Source organism: Chiloscyllium punctatum, chromosome 24 (assembly GCF_047496795.1).
Source record: "Chiloscyllium punctatum isolate Juve2018m chromosome 24, sChiPun1.3, whole genome shotgun sequence".
Classification (NCBI taxonomy): Eukaryota; Metazoa; Chordata; class Chondrichthyes; order Orectolobiformes; family Hemiscylliidae; genus Chiloscyllium; species Chiloscyllium punctatum.
Genome location: NC_092762.1, coordinates 75,445,466 through 75,467,490, shown reverse-complemented (window position 1 = coordinate 75,467,490; position 22,025 = coordinate 75,445,466). Strand labels below are relative to the sequence as shown.

At 44.2% G+C, this 22,025-nt stretch overlaps 1 protein-coding gene across 7 annotated transcripts in view; it reads left to right on the top strand.

Moving 5' to 3' along the window:
* LOC140494706 (transducin-like enhancer protein 4) overlaps positions 1 to 22,025 on the top strand; it is a 217,021-nt gene that overhangs the window by 99,335 nt on the left and 95,661 nt on the right. For 3 of the 7 annotated variants that reach the window (XM_072594211.1, XM_072594212.1, XM_072594210.1), the window contains exons 7-8: positions 2,045 to 2,255; positions 5,619 to 5,641. In XM_072594211.1, the coding sequence (XP_072450312.1) occupies positions 2,045 to 2,255; positions 5,619 to 5,641 (234 nt within the window). The remainder of the gene's footprint in view (positions 1 to 2,044; positions 2,256 to 5,618; positions 5,642 to 22,025) is intronic. The other 4 variants (XM_072594216.1, XM_072594214.1, XM_072594215.1 and 1 more) reach the window with 2 other exon arrangements.

Below are 22,025 nucleotides of genomic sequence, written 5' to 3'. Positions count from 1 at the left end.
AATGCTCTGATCCCATTTCAAAGCTGAATTTTTTAGTAGTTTCTAATAAAACACCCTTTCATCTTGTAGCCATTCGTGAACCTAGTCAACTGAGCCCATGAACTAATGCTGTTGCTCACTGCCTCATTGCAGTGTCACTTTGCACAGAGGCCTGCAAAGAAGTTGCCATAACAACCAGCAGAGAACATCCAGCACAAACGCCGAACTCTGTTGTTTCTTCAGCAGAGGGTTTCCTCCTTTTCCCTGATTTCTTCCCGTTTGTGTTCTACAGGCGTAGGTCCTTCATGTAATGGTGCACGCCTCCTGACTCCCTCACTCCCCACTTCCACCACCCACCATGACCAATATAAGTGCGTGTCCATTCTTCACCTGTTGACCCACAGCAGGCTGCTCTTGGTCATGTCTGTTCACATTTGCAGAGGGGTCTTTTTTTTTTAATTCACTTGCAGGATGTGGCTAGGCCAGCATCTATTGCCCAGAGGGCAGTTAGAGTTTACCACATGGCTGTGGGACTGGAGTGACATGGTAGAGAAAGTCAGGACTGCTGGAGAGTCAGAGTCAAAACGTGTGGCGCTGAAAATGCGCAGCAGGTCAGGCAGCATCCGAGGAGCAGGAGAGTCGACATTTCGGGTATAAGCCCTTCATCAGGAGCATAGGCCAGACCATGTAAGGATGGCAGATTTCCTTCTCTAAAGGACATTAGTGAACCAATTGGTTTTCCTGACAATGGTAATCTTTAGGCCCTTAATTCCAGATTCTTTATTGAATTCAAATTCCAGCATCTACCATGGTGGGACCTGAACCCAAGTTCCCAGAACATTAGCTGAGTTTCTGGATTAATAGTCTTGTGATAGTACCACTAGGCCATTGCCTCCCCCTTCTGACTAGTGTCAGAATTGGAAGCTAGATGCTGAACAGTCTTTGGTCCCTCTTCCCCTTACCCTGGCCCAGTGGGTAGTTGTAGGTTTATAAAGATTATTTTTATTATTAAAGAGAAACAGCAATAGAACAAAATACAGTATTTTAAAACAATGTGGGGCATAGTGCAATTACTTTCTTAAAACATGTCGATTCTGATCAAAGGGGTGTGTAATTATGCTGGGAAATTGCATGGATAGATCTGATTCTTGCAAAAGCTTTCAAGGTGAACAGAGGGGTATGCAGTGTGAGCTGTTTTAACGGTGCTTTTAACAAATTGTTATTAGAGTAATCCTTGGATTGGGGTAGTGCACCCTCCTCTGAGCCAGAAGGGCCTTCACTTCAAACACTTGAGCAGCACAGTAATGAGGGAGTGCTACACCGTTGGAGGTGCTGAGTTTTGAGTGAGACACTAATCACTTTCCCTCTGAGGTCAGGAATAAAGGTACAATGGCATTGTTTGACACTTGGCAGCAGAGTTTTCCCTGATATCCAGGCCAATGCGCACATCAATTGGTATCACAAAAACACAGAGGATAGAAGCACAAGTAGGCCATTCAGCCCTTTGAGTGTGTTCTGCCATTCGATGTGATCATGGCTATCATCCAACTCCGTCCTCCATTCCCGCTTTCTCCACATACCCTTTGATCTATTTATTCTTAAGAATTAAGTGTAACTCCTTCTTGGAAATGTAATGTTTTAACTGCTTTCAGTGGCAGAGACTTCCACCAGTTCACCACACTCAGGGTGAAGAAATTTCTCCTCCTCTTAGTCCTAAATGACCTACCCCAGACCCTTAGATTGTGACCAGTGATTCTGCACTTCCCAGTCATTGGGAACATGTGTCTAAGCCTGTAAGAGTTCTATAGGCTTCCATGAGATTCCCCCCATCATTAAGAGATTTTCTGGTTAACTATTACTTCCTTCATGTGCAGTTTGCTGACACATCTCTGGCAGTACTACACTTGATGGAGTCCTATCATGGTGAAGGGAGCTATATAAATGCGCTTCTCAATATCAGCCTATCCCATAGCCCAACCCCTTCCCAAAATTGAGCAGAGTTTTGTCATTGATGTTGATTTACTGCCTGTCGTGTAAATTCTACCAATTTTTTTATTCACATAAGAATCCTCACTTACAGCAGCAGCAGCTCCAGCACCTGTCTCACCACGCACCCCCGATTCCATTAACTCCACATCCATCAGGATTGCAGGCTGCAGGAATCCCTTCCATCAGCGGTGGCTCAGGGCTCCTGACCCTTTCCAGTGCCCTCGGAGTTCACGCCCATCTTGCAATGAAAGAGGATAAGAATCATCTGGACATGGACCATCACAGAGGTACATGGATGAAGCTAGTGGTGCAGAGAAAGATCGGGAAAATATTTCCCTCCGCGTAAAAGTGAAAGCTATTTTGAGACCTAACAATCGAATAAATGCTGGTTTAAGGGATTTAATGAGGTAGATGTGGTGATGTTTCCATTTTTGTCGGTGTATTTTTTTCTTGTGTGTGCATGTGTTTTTGTTTATGTGTCTATATTGTGATGATGCTATCACTTTAAGAAGGTTATTTTGTTCCTTGGGTTTTTTTGAAGAGAGGTCGTAAAGGCAGAAGGTTGAAGGGTCTAGTTTAACAGTGGAAGGGGAGTGGCCAGTTTCCCCAGTTCAGGTTTCTTCTAGTTTGTACCTCAGTCACAAGATGTGTGAGGTAAAAACAATGACTGCAGATCCTGGAAACCAGATTCTGAATTAGTGGTGCTGGAAGAGCACAGCAAGATGTGTGAGTCCAGGGAAGTTACAAGCGTCAGTAAAGAATTCCTCTGACTTTCTTCTGAAATCTCTCTTTGGATGTTGTTCCTTCTTGCCTCTAATGATCTGTGCTTGAGTTTACCTTTTTGCCAAAAGATGTGTTTACAGGATGGTACTGTATTGGAACAGTTAATTAGTACTAGTTGCTGTTTTGGGTCAGTTAAATTTTCCAATAGTTATTTTAAATTTTGTTTTCATTTTGGTGGTGTTTCAATTGTACTGTTTAAATAAATTCAGTTTTGCTTAAAGCTGAGTGGTTTGACCAGCATCTGGAACACCCACTTCACAACTGCCTTTAAAATAAGAAAAAGTTGGGGTCTCGGCTACTTTCTTAAAATATTTAGAGGGAGTGGGTCTGGCCTGGTCCATAACAGTATTGAGTACAGAACTGGGGTCTGTAATAAGAGATAACCGCTCAAAAAAATAAGATGTAATTCAGGAGAAACTTCTTTCCCAGAGAGTGGTGAGAAGATCATGCGACGTGGGTTAGTTGAGGCAAATAGCACAGAGGCTTCTAAAGTGACATCAGATGTGAGAGAGACTGAAGGGTTTGCAAAATGGTCTAGATAATGGCAAGGGGATGCAGAATGGGGCATAAATATCAGCTCGGAGCAGGTGGTTTTCTCAGGAATTTGCATGCGCTATGACCCAGTGCTTAGAGCCTTACTGTACACAGTCAGCATACTGTGCTCTAACATCACTGGTTTGTGAAAAATAGAAACTTGAGGATTAAGATTTAGACTTTATTGTCACATGAGGACGTTCCAAGCTGTGCACCTGTAGAGAGACTACATGGAACTTCCTGAGTCTGATGATAAAATCTCTGAGGGATTCCATTAAATTGGTGCATAAAGGGAATAGAGGTAAAAACAATGACTGCAGATGCTGGAAACCAGATTCTGGATTTGTGGTGCTGGAAGAGCACAGCAGTTCAGGCAGCATCCAAGGAGCAGTGAAATCGACGTTTCGGGCAAAAGCCCTTCATCAGGAATAAAGGCAGAGAGCCTGAAGCGTGGAGAGATAAGCTAGAGGAGGGTGGGGGTGGGGAGAAAGTAGCATAGAGTACAATAGGTGAGTGGGGGAGGGGATGAAGGTGATAGTTCAGGGAGGAGAGGGTGGAGTGGATAGGTGGAAAAGGAGATAGCCAGGTAGGACAAGTCCGGACAAGTCATAGGGACAATGCTGAGCTAGAAGTTTGGAACTAGGGTGAGGTGGGGAAGGGGAAATGAGGAAACTGTTGAAGTCCACATTGATGCCCTGGGGTTGAGGTGTTCCGAGGCGGAAGATGAGGCGTTCTTCCTCCAGGCGTCTGGTGATGAGGGAGTGGCGGTGAAGGAGGCCCAGGACCTCCATGTCCTCGGCAGAGTGGGAGGGGGAGTTGAAATGTTGGGCCACGGGGCAGTGTGGTTGATTGGTGCGGGTGTCCCGGAGATGTTCCTTAAAGCGCTCTGCTAGGAAGCACCCAGTCTCCCCAATGTAGAGGAGACCGCATCGGGAGCAACGGTACAATAAATGATATTAGTGGATGTGCAGGTAAAACTTTGATGGATGTGGAAGTCTCCTTTAGGGCCTTGGATAGAGGTGAGGGAGGAGGTGTGGGCGCAGGTTTTACAGTTCCTGCGGTGGCAGGGGAAGGTGCCAGGATGGGAGGGTGGGTTGTAGGGGCGCGTGGACCTGACCAGGTAGTTACAGAGGGAACGGTCTTTGTGGAAAGCGGAAAGGGGTGGGGAGGGAAATATATCCCTGGTGGTGGGGTCTATTTGGAGGTGGCGGAAATGTTGGCGGATGATTTGGTTTATGCGAAGGTTGGTAGGGTGGAAGGTGAGCACCAGGGGCATTCTGTCCTTGTTACAGTTGGAGGGGTGGGGTCTGAGGGCGGAGGTGCGGGATGTGGATAAGATGCGTTGGAGGGCATCTTTAACCATGTGGGAAGGGAAATTGCGGTCTCTAAAGAAGGAGGCCATCTGGTGTGTTCTGTGGTGGAACTGGTCCTCCTGGGAACAGAAAAATGTTGATTGAGATGGTGCAGAATGGGCAGTGTCAGACTGAGCATCTATTATTCACAACATCTAATATTCACTTCCACTGGAGTCAGTGTTCAGGGGTGAATTTCTACCCCTATAGCATCCCAGTGTCACAGTATGTAAAGGGGGCAATGGGTAAATAGCCCATACCCACCCCCCCCAACCTTTGCTGCATTTCTCAGGAGGTTCACGTGAAGAGAAATAAAATCAGAGAATGTTGGAGAAACTCAACAGATCTGGCAGCATCTGTGGAGAGAGAAACAGCATCAACATTTTGAGTCCAGTACACCTCTCCTTCAAAACACAGACCTTCTCACCACAGATACTGCCAGGCCTGCTGAGATTCTGCGGTATTCTCTGTGGTTGTTTCTGATGTTCCAGTACTCTGTGTTGTTTTTATTCAAGCCTCCTTCTCCTTATCCCTATCCTGAACCATTCATTCCTGTGGATAAAAGCCAAATACTGCAGATGCTGGAAATTTGATTCAACGCAAAGAATGCTAGAGAAACTTAACAGGACTGGCAGCACCTGTGGAGAGAGAAACAGAGTTAATGTTTCAAGTCTGGTATGACCCTTCTTTCAGGGGCTGCTGAAAAGGGCTTGGAAAATTGTGTTTTGTACATTTCAAGTATGCATCAATTTAATGGGATCCCGCATTCAAAGTCGAACTATCAAACTCAGAAATTGCTGAATGGTCTATCTGCATGTGAAAAGAAGAGTGCGATTGACGAATTATAGCGTTCTGTACGTTGTGAATATGGTTCCTGAAATTTTCCCTGACTATGTTTTTTGTGTTTTTTTCCCTCTCTCTACCACTTTCACTGAATCTGACCATGATTGTCTGTGATGCTTCTGCACGTTTTGTATCCAGACCGAGACCGTGACCCAAGTCGGGTAAGTGACATTCTGCTTTTGTTCATGTTGTTTTTCTAATCAGCTTGTTCAACCATGTTATGACACACCTCTGGGGATGCTGGGACTTGACCTTCTAGCCCAGAGATAGTAACACTACCACTACACCACAAGGCCCTTAGATTCGGTTTTAATGCTCGTTCTTTTCATCTTGTTTGGGCAGTGATATTGTAACAGCAGTGATACTGTGCCTGACATCTCACAAGCCTAAGAAGGAAGGTTACCTCAGAGTACAATAGAACCCTGATCAGTTGGGCCAAAGGGCTAAGGAGCGGCAGATGGAGTTAAATTTAGATAAATGCGAGGTGCTGCTCTTTGGAAAGGCAGGACTTAAGCACTTCATGGTAAGTTCCTAGGGAGTGTTGCGGTACAAAGATACCTTGGCATGCAGGTCATAGTTCCTTGAAAGCAGATTCCCAAAGACAGGGTGGTGAAAGAAGGTGTTTGGTACGCTTGCCTATATTGGTTAGTGCATTGATTATAGGAGTTCAGAAGTTATGTTGCAGCTGTACAGGACATTGGTTAGACCATGTTTGGAATACTGTGTTCATTTCTGGTCACCCTTCTTTAGGAAGGATAGTGTGAAACTTGAAAGGGTTCAGAAAAGTTTTACAAGGGTGTTACCAGGGTTGGAGGGTGTAGGCTATAAGGAGAGGCTGAATAGTTTGGTGCTATTTTCCCTGGAGCGTCAGAGGCTGAGGGGTGACCTTGTAGAGGTTTATAAAATCATGAGGGGCATGGATAAGGTAAATAGTTAAGGTGTTTTCTTCAGAGTAGGAGAGTCCAAAACTAGAGGGCATAGGTTTAAGATGAGAAGGGAAAGATTTAAAAGGGCTCAAAGGGGCAACCTTTTCACACAGAGGGTAGTGTGTATGTGGAATGAGCTGCCAGAGGAGGTAGTGGAGGCTGTTTTACAACATTTCAGAGGCATCTGGATGGGTATATGAATAGGAAGGGTTTAGAGAGATATGGCCAAGTGCTGGCAAACCGGACTAAGTTAGTTTAGGATATCTGGTCAGCATGGACGAGTTGGACCAAAGGGTCTGTTTCCATGCTGTATATCTCTATGATTCTATGGTCACTCACACCAGGATTGCCTCTCCTGCCAGGCTCCACTGTTTTCCCAATGGATTTCATGGGGTCAGCCTAGATGACAGGAGGCCAAGGGTCAAATTCTTGTGGAGGTTTAGCTACATGGAACCCTGCTGTGGCAGAGGCTGTGATTTATTGCCCTGGCAGGGATTAGCTAAAACAGTGTTCCACACCCTGGGCAGCAAGCATATCATTGGTGCTTGGGTGGGGTTGCTAGTACATGGGAGCTAAAGTCGAGTTGCAGGAGATTATCAGCAAACGACAGTTTCATGTGAAGTTCCCTCGAGTGGTGATTTAACATTGGTGTTAACCTGACGTCATTAAACAGCAGAGGAATTGGTGTACAATTTCATTGATATTATAATGTGGCACAAGTTCACTGCTGCAATTAGTAAATGAGATGCATACAGTATAGTTCTCTCCTCATGGATAAATTTGACATCGTTAATGATTGTCATTTGAAGAGACTGGTGTTTTGTAAACTATTGACTGACAGTTGCCAGAGTATTTTTCATTATTCAATGCCTGACAAGCCCCCGCAAAAGAGAAGCATTCTTCTACAAATCACTTCTAACTATTTTTCTGAATGTTTGCCAGTTTTTGCAAAATAAAAACCTAAGCAGGGATGGGGGGGAGGGGTGGGGGGTTGGGGGGAGTGGTGGCGTGGGTGGAGAAAAAAGTCAAATTAGCCATAGCCTGGGAATATCGGAATTGGTAATTGAAGGAAGACCAAGGTCGATCTCGTTTAGCTTTTATCATCCTATTAATCCCGTGATACAATGATCATAGAGCTGGCAACTAAACACAGCGATCAATCTCCCAGTCAGTAAGCCTACAGCAGACCCACATACTGTCTCTCCAAAATGTTATCTTTGAGTGAGCTCTCTGGAGGTTGCATTTGAATGAATCAGCCCTGACTGTTTGCACCACCTCCTGTTGCATCTTGGTCCATATCTTGACCCCAATTCATTGAAATATTGTTTCCTCGGAGCAGGCTTGAATTTACTCCCCTTCCAGCAAAGGCTGTGTCTTTGCTTTCTAGAGGATCCCTCATTCAATTGCAGAGAGATGTGTATGTAACTTAATCTTTCAGCTACCCTGTCACTGCCTTTGCCATTGCTCATGCGTAGTTTAGACACAAGTTGTGATGTTCAACTACACACAGGGCTGCCTTTTCAAACCCCTTGCCCAGTTTCCCTTGTAGCTTGTTCCATTGTGACGGGATCAGTGAGCTGACTGGCAAAGGAGCTCAGAAGTGGCCAAGGCAAGCTTTCTTCTACTTATCCTTTCTCAGGGTTGTGTTTCCTGCAAAATATGATATTGGTAAATTCCATTTTTTGGTTGCGTTCTAGCAGGTTGGTTTGGCCTGCAGTCTTTAGATTAGATTACTTACAGTGTGGAAACAGGCCCTTCGGCCCAACAAGTCCACACCGCCCCGCCGAAGCGCAACCCACCCATACCCCTACATCTACCCCTTACCTAACACTACGGGCAATTTAGCATGACCAATTCACCTGACCTGCACATCTTTGGACCGTGGGAGGAAACCGGAGCACCCGGAGGAAACCCACGCAGACACGGGGAGAATGTGCAAACTCCACACAGACAGTCGCCTGAGGCGGGAATTGAACCCGGGTCTCTGGCGCTGTGAGGCAGCAGTGCTAACCACCGTGCCACCGTGCCGCCCACCTGTCCACTTTAAGACTGTGACTGAAAATTCAAATCCAGGATGTGGAGGTGCCAGTGAAAGTCAGAAGTCACACGACACCAGGTTCCAGTCCAGCAGGTTTATCTGAAAGCTCTCCAAAAGCTTGTGATTTCAAATAAACCTGTTGGACTGTAACCTGGTGTTGTGTGACCTCTGACTTTATTCAAATCCAGGCAACTGCAGTTCCGTTTAAACCAATCACACGTTGGGATAGACTGTACTTTCTTTCAGGCTTCAGGTCAGTCATAGGTTCCTTTTGTGAGACCATATCACTTGCAGCTGCAGCAAGATCACCAGGAGTGTGATGGATGCTAGATATAGGATTTAAAAGGAAATGTAATAGTGAGTATACTGTGATCATAGGATCAAGAGAAATAGGAGCTAGAGTAGGCCTTTGACCAATTGATTTTGCATTGTTATTTAATAAATCATGGCTGATGTGATGAATGCACTGCTGGTGTTGAATGGGCATGATCACCTTGCAGGCATGTGTACACAGTGAAGGGTCTTTGGAGGTACTTGGTATAGGTCTATGTTTGCAGCATTGAGGGGAGGAAATATGGCCTTTGCGGTGGAAAAATCACTTTAGCATCTTTAGGATGTAGGAACTCTAAGATTGCTGCAGATAAGACTGGAAGTGTTGGGAAAGGTGTTGCTGGGCACGAGTGCGATAGGAAGCAGATGCTCGTCGAGATCACAGAGTTTGGGATGCAGAATATCTGGGTCTAGGAACATACCCTCTTCTGTGTCTGAACTCCCTGAGTATCCTAAGACATTACTCCATCTTTCTTCAGGACCCAGTGATAAGGCTCACAGCTGTGACCCAGCTGTGGCAGGTATACAGACCCAAAAGGTAAATGGTGATGTCAACCACATTTCTGTGGGTGTAGAGTCATCTCTAGACCTGACCAGATAAGGACAGTAGATTTCTTACCAGGAAGGACATCTTGTGAAATAAGTAGGATTTGGTGGCAATTGACGATGGTTTAGTGTTTACAATTAATGATGACGTGGAGGCGCTGGTGTTGGACTGGGTTGGACAAAGTTAAATATCACATGACACCAGGTTTATTTGGAAGCACTTGCTTTCGGAGCGCTGCTCCTTCATCAGGTAACTACTATTGCTGAGGCTGGCTTACAATGATTGATTAATTATGTTTAAATTCCATCAGCAGTTCTGGTGGGATTTTGTCCCCAACACATCAGCCTTTTGGGTTTCTAGTCCAGTGACCAGTGACATTACCATTACATCAATATCTCCCCCATTTTAAAATAATTCATGTAATTGGTGAATTATAATTGAATCTTGGGGAGACAAATTGTCTGATCTGAAATAAGGTAAAAACAATGATCTGAAATAAGGGCCCAGAGCTATTTTCTCTGCTTTTGAGTTAGGAAGGTTGTGTGCACTGATTGTCTTCTTACTATTTTTAAAAAACAAAACGATGAGTTTTTGGGTCTGTATACCTGCCACAGCTGAAAACACAGCTGTGAGCCTTATCAATGATTCCTGAAGAAAGATGGAGTGAAATGGTAGGATAATCAGGGAGTTCAGGCACAGAAGAGGGTGTGTTGGCCGAAAGACCAGAGGGCTAAATGAGAGCTGACGCTGGAAGGAATAATCAGAGACTTGTGGTAATGTACGAGCAAATATGAAAGCATAATGAGGAAATGCTACAGAAAGTTAGTGCCCTAGTAACAGGAAGTGTAGGCTATATGAGTGCATCTCAATATATAGATTTTTATTTGTGAGCTGGTATATTAAATATTTTCTCTCCAGATCCATACAAACCTCCTGGGTTATTCAGAGAGGTCTGTTATTATGTTCTTAATGGTCAGAATTTAATGGTATAATTGTTACCACCCCAAAGACACCGAAGAGGTGTCAGATTGGCAGGAAGTCCTGTGTCAGAGCCAATGCAACCACAATAATAGACAACAGCTCGCTAAATGAGAAGGATGTTGACTTTGCTGTTTTCCTCAGCACATTACAACGGGGGCCTGATTTTAATTACGGTGGCACAAATCTGGCCATTGTCCAAAAATGTACAGGTTCATGTTCGACCCATTGCATTTGTTGTAAATATTCTCAGGAATTCACCTTGTGAGTGGAGACAGTGTAGACAGCCTCCAGCCTGTCCAGCAGTTCTCTTCCCCTCCTCACCCTAGCCCTAAACAGATAGATACCCACTCGAGTTCTCTCAGGATGGTGTAGGCTGCGTCTCATAGTTCTAGAGTAAGGAGAAGTTATATAGAATATAGAACATTACAGCGCAATGCAGGCCCTTTGGCCCTCGATGTTGCGCCGCCCTGTCTTACTAATCTGAAGCCCATACCACCTACACTATTCCATGTACGTCCATATGCCTATCCAATGACGACTTAAATGCACTTAAACTTGGCGAATCTACTACCGTTGCAGGCAAAGCATTCCATACCTTACTACTCTCGGAGTAAAGTATAAACGGTCTAGATTAACTCAGCTGACTCCTATCCTGTCACCTCTCCTACTGGGGGGAGGGGGGGGTGTCTTGATGTGTGTGTGTGTCTTTCTGTCTATCTATGTGTATGTATTGGTGTGCGTCTGTGTGTGTCGGTGTCTGCGTCTGTGTGTTTATGTGTCTATATGTGCGTGTGTAAGTCTGTGTGTATATATGTGTGTCTCTGTGTGTGTGTGTGTATATGTGTGTGTCGGTGTCTGCATCTGTGTGTTTGTCAGTGTGTATATATGTGTGTCTGTGTATATATGTATGTGTTGATATGTGTGTGTAGGTGCAGACTGTGATACCCTCTGCAGTCAAATAGCCAACGCTGTGCTGAGGCTGCTTTTAAGTAAGGAAGGCCAGCTATTGATGTTTGCTTAATTGAGGGGAGGGGGTAGCGAATCAAATGGCTGCCCCGTGCATTTGAGAGATCCTCCCTCACTGGGTCCGAGTTGTCAAAGGGAAAATGCTTCCCTTGTGATACTTCCTTTGATGAAAATATGATTTTCTATAAATGCAGTGTGAGCCGAAAACATGAAATTCAGATCAATCCACGAGTGCAAAGGCATGACTTGGGCAAATTGTGGCAATATCTTTCCTGTTCATAATCAGCTTGTTCAGACTGCTTAAGGAGTATCTGGTTACAAAGCAATTTTCCCATAGTTTGGGTGTGGAGGCGATCGGAAACACAGATAGGTTTCCTTTCTTGTTTATCTTTGAAAGTTGCAAACTATAGGTTGTGAGTTCAATTTAGACCCTTCATTCAGGACATCCTGCCCAGTCGTTAAGCTGTAATTACTCTATAATAAGCTCTTTCTATTATAGAGTGATTCTAATCTGTTTACAAAGTGAGTACTGTTTGATACTCAGCGTGTCCGTGTCTGTTGCCGTGGTTACATGCTGGCCCTACTTTATTACGTTACAGCAGGCGCCATGAGCCATTTTGTGCCTGCTTATGAATACAAAATGGTGTTCTTCACCAGGGTGACCCTGTCTGTACAGGTCTGGGGGAAGTCAGCCAATCTTCAAATCAGAAAAGAGGCTGTTGCCAGGCCTGTGGAATGTGAACTGTGCCCCTACCCGTCCCATTTTAGGAGGCACAAACAGACACACCAGCAATAAATACCAGCAGGTAGACTGCAGGGAGCATCACAGGCCTCCTTTTACAGCTTACCCGTCCAACTTTTTTAACTCGGATGTTGCCAGGGTTGGAGGGTTTGAGCTGTACGGAGAGGTTGAATAGGCTGATTTCTCTAGAGCATCGGAGGCTGTGGGGTGAAGTTTATAAAACCATAAAGGACATGGATAGGATAAATAGACAAGGGTTTTTTTTTCCCCAAGGAAGGGGAGTCCAAAGTAAAAGGGCACAGTTTTAAGCTGTGAGGGGAAAGATTCAAAAGGGACCTAAGGGGCAACTTTCTCATGCAAAGGGTGGTGTGTGTATGGAATGAGCTGCCAGAGGAAGTGGTGGAGGCTGGTATGATTACAACATTTAAAAAGGCATCTGGATGGGTATATGAATAGGAAGGGTTTAGAGGGATATGAGACAAATACTGGCAAATGGGATTAGATTAATTTAGGATATCTGGTCAGCACAGATGAGTTGGACCGAAGGGTCAGTTTCTGTGCTGTGCATCTCTGTAACTCTATAACTGAGCATCGCTGGGTATTCAATCAGGAATGGAAATCCATGTTTTATACTTTACCATGTCAAATCCAAGGTTCCAATTATAGAGTGCCTCTTAATACCATCACAACTCTGGGGCTTATCTCTGTAACCTTGTTTTATTTCACTGGCTCAGCTACATGAAAGTTAAACTTACTGTGTTATTAGGGAGAAGTTAAAATTAAGATGTTCATGCACTTTTTAAAATATTTAGGAATTAGTACACTGGTAACCTGTTGACATATCCTTCTGTTACTAAGTAGGAGAGATGAAATATAAATTGTAATCAGGAATGCAGAGGGCAGCCATTGTTTTCAACTTTATGCGTGTGAAATCTGGGACAACATGCATTTCATTACAGGGTTTTTTCAGTCATCATTACAAACCATTCCAAGTGGAAAATCATGCCTTGACTCGGGAGCTTTTCCAAACCATATTCCCATGATAATGTCAACACTCCGCTCTCTTTTTCTCAGTAAATCCTCCAAATCATATTATTTTGATTGTCTTATAACACTGCTGCTAATGATCTTGACACGGTGTTCAGAACTCAACCAGCAGTAAAAGGTTTTTTTAAAAAAACCCAAAAGGATGTTAACCATTCATCATTTCTTTCTTGATTGTATTTTTAGTAGGTGTGAATGAGCATGGTGTGATTTTTGAAAAATTATTGAAATCAAAACTTTGCAGAATTGAGAAATCACCTGCCCTTCAAAGATGGAGCCCTTTGTGTTTAAAGCTGATTGAAGGCTTACAGGCTATATTCTTTTGAAAAGTTCCAACAATGTTTTTACTGCGATCTCAGGATTTGATAGATGAATTGCAAATATGTAGGATTAATGATGGAGGTTTGGAGGCTTTGCTTAACATTAACGGAACCTTCACCAAACTATTGGCTTCCTATTTGGACAACCGTTTCCTAGGAGACCTAGCATGGGTCAAGTGTTAAGGAGGCCTGATGGGTTTTGTCCAGCCTTGGGTCAGGAACAGACCAGGCAGGTTGGATAGGGGCCTCTCGAACACAATCCAGTCTGAGCCAGCTTAGAGGGCATGCGCTTAAGGTGAGAGGGGAAAGAAATAAAACTGATCTAAGGGGCAGCCTTTTCATGCACAGAGTTGTGCGTGTATGGAATGTGCTGCCAGAGGAAATGGTGAAGGCTCATGCAATTACAACATTTAAAAGGCATCTAGATGGGCACATGAATAGGAAGCATTTAGAAGGATATGGACCAATCCTAGATTAAGTTAGGATATGACATGGATGAGTTGGACCGAAGGGTCTGTTTCCATGCTGTGTGGCTATGATTAGTAAATATGGCTGCCATTTTCATAGCATCGCATTGTGTGAGGGACGTTGGATGGGATGGCGGTGATGGTGTATCCTTAATTCATTCAGCCAGATGGCTGATTGTTAGCAGCAAGGGTTCGATTCCCATTCCTGAGCTGGCCTTGAGTCCCGCCACCTCGCCCTGCCATCGCGATTGGATGGGGACAGTGATAAACCAAGGCTGGAGAAACCAAAGCAGCCAAGGCTGAAAGAAACACAGCAGAGCTTGGGCCTGGGACCTACTCTGAAGCTGCGTATGTATGAATGAATGAAGAGGCATTGTGGAAGCAACTATCAAGATCCCAATAATGGTGAGCAGAAATGTTGATTATAAAATGACATGGAGGGATAAAAGCCACATAGAATGCAGCTAAACCTGACCTGCTACTGTCGAGGAATAATTCCTGTCATAAAGGGCGTTAGTTCCTTAGATGACTCAATGAATAAGTAGCCCTTGCAGTGTGTTGCTACCTCAAAAACCCTAAGCTATGATCCTCTCTCTGTGATCCTTTGTGCTGATCTCTGCTGCCATTGTACTGGAATTGGGCTCAATAGGAATGGGGGATATTAGCCAGCTGATAGCTCTCTGTTCACTGAGGCTGGGGTTTGGGTGAGGGCAGGATTTTTGAGCTCATTCCCACCTTCCGAGTTTTTCAAACACACTGCCCTCAGGGCAACTCATGAATTATGGATCAGCTGCCAGGATCTGACTAGTATCTGTGGAACTTTACCCAGGTATCAGGACATGAGGAAATTAGAGTGGAAATTAAGATACATTTTCATAAAATAATCAGCCAGACTCTTGATATTTTGGCATAGGACCAAACCACCGGTTTTGGTAGGGAGGGGAAACCTGAGCTGAGGCAGGGAGCGGTTTGTGGTATAATATTTTGATGTTTAGACAAGCTGTACCAACCCTTTTGTACAAATGTGTAGTGGTTCCCTTTCCAAAGAGAGGATAAATATCTTTTCTTTTAAAAATAAATAGCAGTTCAGAGGATAAGCGAAAAGCTGCTTATCACAGTTGGGTTCGGACAAGCCCATGTGATGAGAAACATCAACTGACAGCATCGTCTGTGGCAGAATGGCATTTTTTGGTGATGCCACACTTAGTTGAACGGCCGTTGGGTGCCCATTGAGTGTGAGCTGCACAAGCCGCACCCAACCCTAACAAAAAGTAAAGACATCAGAAATTGAATGCAATGTTGGGGCCTGCCAAATTGAATTCAGCTCTCTGTGGGAAGTGTTGGGGGGAGTGGTGGAGGGGGGAGCAGTGAAGGGAAGTTGTATGATGTTGGCAGCGGGAAATAAGGTTGCAAGTCAAAAATAGTTCAGACATGTAGCAAACCTTGCAGAGCCCCAAGAGCTTTCGGAGCATGGGATCTGGGCTGTGGTCGGTGTGAATGCTGCTTGTGGTCTGCAGTCAGCTTGACAATACATGGAAGTTGTGGGTACAGTAGGCCGGTTAAAGTTTGCAGGCCTGTGCTGAGCACAGGGCTTTCGTTTGAGCCGCTATCCTAGCTGTTTGCTGCAAAAACCACAAGCTGTGCTGTGTGGTAAAGTGGAATAAGGTTAAAATGTGAACATCGTGACTGCCCTAACTTCCCCTGACCCCAGTTCACAGCCAGTTTGGTGCGCAGAACCTTTCACTGAAATAACTAGAAGGTGCCTATAACGACCTGAAGGGAGGCAGCAGCATTGTGGTAATGTCATTGCACTAGTGATCCAGAACCGCAGACTGATGTCCTGGGCAGATGGTGAAGTTTGAATTTGATAAAAATTGGGATTTTAAAAATCTAGTCCAATGGTGACCATGTGAGTTATTGAAAACAAGCATCTGATTTTTGACTAATGCCTTTTAGAGATGGAAGTGTGTTGTTGTTATTTAGGCTGGTTTACATGTGACTCCAGACCCAAAGCAATGTGGTAGACTCTTAACTATCCTCTGGGGCAATTAAGGATGATCACCTAGTTAGCAACATCCACATCCTGGGAATAAATAAAAAGAAAAGTCTCAAGAGTATACATAGCTTTGAAGCATGCCCTTAGCTTGTTAATGATGGTAAGTGAGGAAGGAGCTTTTCATCCATTTGCTTTGGCAGGCAAAGGTGATTTTCTGACAATTAATTGATGGAGAAGCCTTAGGCTGGGAGAATGCAATGTTGAGACCTGTGTTACCTCCCCATCCTTGATATATCAAGAATTGCTACCCTCGAGGATGAGTACGGGGAGATCAAACCCAAAATAGTCCTCCACTCTTTCCCTGGATTTCGGCTGGCTTTGGGGAGTCAAGGGACTGAAAATTGGATGATTGGTTGAAATTGTTTATTTTTGTAAGCCTCACAATGCTGAGCTCCAGCCTGGCAGGAGTCGTGTGACCCAAGGCGCTCATTCAGGGATTCACTCCGGACAGTGAGGGAAGGTTGGTGTAGGAGTAAGAGAGGAGAGCATCTTCTTCATATTGGCACCATTTTCTTCAGGGAATGCTACAGATGAAGATGTGCTTCAAACAAACTTCAGCTGACAACCTGCACTGTGGCAGTCATAATTAAATAGTGTAAAATTAATTTGTGTCAATTTAAGAAAGAAAACATTCTGGAGCTGCCTGCTGGTTAGAATGTTAAACGGAGTGAATCTGACTGTTACACAGCCAATGAGGTTCCTCTGTGCTATTTTAACAAAGGTGCCAGCCTGTTTACATTTATTCAGACAGATTAGAGACTTCCTCACAAGAAGACTTAGTTAGACTCTGCTTTTCACAACCTCAGGACACGTAAAGTGCTTTTTAAACTATTAATCCTGTTGTGAGGTGTAGTCATTAGTGTGACTCAAGAACTGCAGTGACCAATTCGCACACAGGAGGTACCCAGAAACAATAATGTATGAGTGATCATATAATCAGTTTTAATGATGTTGGTTCAGTGAAAAACATTAGTCCAGTTAGAATTCACCTGTTCTTTGAGATAAGATTGCAGGTATTTGGTATCTTTTACATCCAGTTGTGGGGCCTTGATCTGATCTGTACCAATGCTAATATTGTTCAATATTCTTTCATTATGTTTAAGTGCTGCACTGCTCATGTATGATTTAACAGTAATAATAAACCCAAAATAGCAATGGATAAGTCTATTAAGAATTGTTTGAGGGTAGTTAATAGAGAACTGGTAAATGTTGTGTATTAGGATTTTCAGAAAACATTCACTGAAGTGCTAGACAAGTTAATGCACAAGATTAGGACTCATGGGATTAGGAGTTAATCATGGATTGAGGATTTGTTAAGAGACTGGCAACAAAAGAAGGAATATGTAGATCCTGTTTGAGGACGGTAGAGCCTGAATATTGGAATTCCATAAGGATCGGTACCTAGTCATAGCTGTTGACATGAGTAAGGTAACTGATTGTATTGTCTATTGAGGTGCGATTGAAAGCTGTAAAGAGGATGCAATGAGGTTGCAAAGGGATATAGACCAGTTGAATGATTAGGTAAGAAGATAGCAATGTGGAGTACAATGCGGGGTGATGTGCAGTAGCCCACTTCAGGTGGAAAAACCAAATATCTTAAAGAAGGGCTCAGAGGAATTTTTGGTGCTCTTATACAAAAATTGCCGAGATTAGCATTAGGAAGACAAATGTACACTAGTCCTAATTGCAATGCAGTTGGACTCTAAAGGTCACTATTGTCCCATCGGACCATAGGACTGCTCTCGCAGTAGAGGTAAACAACTGGAGGTGAGTTTAATCTGAGAGTCATCACACTTCAGGAGAAAGACAAGGTTGCGAAGGTGGGACCTTCATGGTAACCTCAGCCAGTGTGAGAGTTGAACCCACAAACTTTGGACTATGAGATTAACATAGTTTGGCTGCAAATAAATAGGGTTTTCGTGAGAGTGCATCTTGAAGTACGTTGTCCAGTTTAGCTCCCTTTATTGATGAAGGAATGATTGCCCGTGTGAGGTGCGCGATCAGACTGATTCCTCAGATAAGTAGTTACCCTGTAACCAGACTGGTCATGTATTACAGGACTGATGTATGAAGAGAAGCAGGATCAGTTAGGAGCTTAGAGGAATGAAAACCTAGAAAGTTCTGACAAGATTAGATAGGATAAATGCAGCAAGATGTTCCCATGACCAGGGAGTCTCGGATCAGAAGTTACAGTCTAAGGATACAGGATAGACCGTTTAGAACTGAAATGAGGAGAAATTTCTTCACCCAGAGAGCGGTGAGCCTGTGGAACTTTCTGAGAATGCAGTTGAGGCCTAAAAGTTGAATGTTTTCAGGAAGAAGTCCTCTGGAAGTTTGGAAGGGTAAGAGAACCTGCCAGATGAAGAATAGCTTCCTGGTGAGGTACCAGTAAATTGGTGATACTCCGTGGGACAAGTCTCTTATCAGGGAGGGAGGGGTGTGGAAAGCTTGAGTAGGGAGTGGCCTGCATGTGGGGAATGCCTTCAGCCAGAGGGTGGTGAATCTGTGGGACTCATTGCTGCAGAGGACTGTAGAGGGCATTGAGTGTATTCAAGACAGAGATCGATAGGTTCTTGATTTGTAAGAGGATCGAGGGTTAGGAGGATAAAAGCAGGAGAATATGGTTGGGAAATATGTCAGCCATGATCAAATGGTGCAGCAGACTTGATGGGCTGAACGGCCTAATTCTGCTCCTAGATCTTACCGTCTTATGCCAAGAGGAATGTTGCCATTTAGAAAATGCTCCTGGACAGCAACGTAGAAGCCTGGGCCTGGTCTCTGGAGGCAGAGATTCAAATCCTGTCGTGGCAGCTGAAGGGAGTTTAAATTCAATTGCTTCATAAATCTGGAACAAAACATAAGGGCTTATGCCTGAAACATCGACTCTCCTGCTCCTCGGATGTTGCCTGACCTCCTGCGCTTTTTCTAGCGCCACACTTTTCGACTCTGACTCTCCAGCATCTGCAATCCTCACTTTTTCCTTTCTATTAGCTCAATGATAATGAAATAAGCAAAAAAACCAGAATCAAGGCAATGGATCAGAATAGTTAGGTGCTTGTTTTGGATCAGCATGGACTTGATGGGCCAAAGGGTCTTTTTCTGTGGTGTAGAGCTCTGTCACCCACCTAGAATCTATTCAGGAGCTGTTTAGGTGGTATCTTTTCTGACCCTCATGACGAGCAGTGTGACTATGCTCTGTAGAAAAGCCGCAGCGAACCCAAAACGCACATCCCACCACCAACAAAATAGGCAATGAGATCCCGATACAAATGAGGAGCAGCAAAAACGTCATCTCACTGGCTGGTAGATTCAGTGAGGATCTCCATAATCCTGTAAGCTACCACAGAAATGTCGGGTTTCTGAAGACGTATTAACAATTAAAGGTTGCCAGGCAAAAATGACCTCAAACCACAACGTGCACATCTTGGCAAAAAAGATTGTATATGGAACTTGGAATTATTTATATATCTAGATTCTTCCTTCCTTGCTTCAAAGTGCCGTGTATTAAAAGGAAAGAATTGATTGGGGTATAATTTTGGTCTTTGAGTAGTCCTGAGCTGGAGTCAATGTTGTTGCTGGAGGAAGTGAGGTCAAGGAAGGAGGAAGTAACTCCAGAGTGGGGAGCTTTGAAGTGGAGTTTATAGTGTTTCGAGCTGCTTTGGCCAGTTCCTGCCACCACCTCCTTGTGAAAAGCACTCTTTAATGTAGGAGGTAGCGGGGAAGCAGACCTGCCGTAAATCCTTTCAGCATCTTTAATGGTTACCATGGTGCAGCAATGGCACAATGAAGTGACAAGCATTAATTTTCTGCTTTGCAACCACTTGCCAATTCTGAGCTGTGTCCCTCTTGAAGTTGAATCTTTTGATACACCCCTTGGCAAAGGGCAGAAACCACGGGTGGATTGGACAGAGGGAATGAGTGATGCAAGATAACAGCAGTGCAGAATGGAATATTATGATCCAGTGCATGTTATAAATTGTGAAGTCTTTCATTGTTGACTGTGTTTACCATAAGATCTGTCAGCGAGGACTGAAACTCTGTCTGCTCCGAAGTTCTCATGTCATCACTGGGCAGTAGATCACTGCAAACTAACAATGTAACAAGGCGGTCTTTCTGTAAGGCTCATTGCCAGTTTTGTCTCCCAAGAACTTCCAAAGGTATCAATTTACCTTTGTGATCCCTCTCTCTTTGCCTTTGATTCATTCTGAAGAATGGCTGCAGATTCAAGTTAGCTTCCACTCTGGCAAGCATCACTGAACAAAATCTGAGGCATTACTTAGCACAGGTAACCAAAGGTGCGGTCAAGGAGGTAGGTTTTAAGGAACATGTTAATGAAACAAAGAGAGATGCAGGGGCTGGGGGAAGGATTTCTAGAGCGCCAAGGCACCAGAAGCTATGGGCATCAATGAAAGAAGCAATGAAAAGCTGGTTAGAAAGACCACCAGAGTTGAATGAGCACAGGTATCTTGGAGTATTGTGGAGCAGGAGAACATCACAGACTTATAACAGGCTGGGATAATGAAGACATTAAATGCACACTTTAAAATGGAGGCATTTGGACTGTGAAGGAACTTTGCCTGCATGCAATATTTCACTGCCATGTTTATCGAAAATGTGGAGGAGCCGGTGTTGGACTGGATGGACAAAGTTTAAAAATCACACAACACCAGGTTATAGTCCAACAGGTTTATTTCGAAAGCTGGTGCTTCCAAATAAGCCTGTTGGACTATAACCTGGTGTTGTGCGATTTCTAACTATGTTTATTGAAGAAACAACAAACACTGCTTTTCAAGAACAATTTTGCTCCCTCTAAAATTACTGGAGATGGTGCAGCCTTAATGCCTTTGGATCTGTAATCTAGAGACCCAGATCAATGGCCTGGAATCGTTTGTTCAATACCCATCGGAATGACTGTTAGAAATTAATATCAATGATAAATCTGAAATTGAAAGCTAATGGTGCTGACAGCTGTCACGATTACTTTGGAATGTCACCTGGTTCCCTCAGCAGGGAACTCTGCCACCCTTACCTAGCATAGCATGAGCCTGACTCCACATCCACAGGAATGTTTGGCATGGTCAAACAAGGTACTCAGTTCAAAGGCAGTTAGAGGAAGGCAACATTCTACTGTTGACTGTAGAAGAAAAAGTGCCTTTTGTAACCATTGAAACATGAAAGGCCCAATGTAAAACAAATGATTTCTTTAAAGTAGTACAACCCAGTACCCATAGTGCCTAATCTCTCTTTTGGCTGAATGCCTAGGGTCAGTTTGTACTGAAATGGTCAGCACATTTTAAACTCTTTCTCCTATTCAGCACAAAGTGTCACACCAATGAGGGGCGGCACGGTGGTTAGCACTGCTGCCTTACAACTCCAGGGACCTGGGTTTGATTCCAGCCTTGTGCAGAATGTCTGTGTGGGGTTTGCATGTTTTCCCCGTGTCTGCGTGGAGTTCCTCTGGTTTCCTCCCACAGTCCAAAGATATGCAGGCTAGGTGAATTGGCCAAGCTAAATTGCCTATAGTCTTCAGGGATGTGTAGGTTAGGTGCATTAGTCAGGGAGAAAGTGAGGACTGCAGATGTGGGAGATCAGAGGTGAAATGTGTTGCTGGAAAAGCGCAGCAGGTCAGGCAGCATCCAAGGAGCAAGAGAATCGACGATTCCTGAAGACGGGCTGATGCCCGAAATGTCGATTCTCCTGCTCCTTGGATGCTGCCTGACCTGCTGTGCTTTTCCAGCAACACATTTTCAGTATTAGTCAGGGGACATGTAGAGTTATAGGGTAGGGGAATGGTTCTGAGTGGGATACTCTTTGGTGGGTCGGTGTGGACTTTTTGGGCCGAAGGGCCTGTTTCCATGCTGTGGAGAATCAAAAAAAATTCTTGCTAACAAAACCCGGAGTTACCCAGTAAAGGTAACATCGCTATAATCTTATTGAACTATGGGGCTGTTCTCTTGTTAGAAAGCAATAACTGGTTTAATGGAAGGGTCACCACACCTCAGTTGAGAGGAGAGATTGAGAAAGAGAGTTCCTCATGGTAATGTTAGCTCGTGTAGAAACTGAACCCATGCTGTTGGCATCATTCTGCAGCCAACTAACCAACTGAGCTAACCAGCCCCAGTAGACAT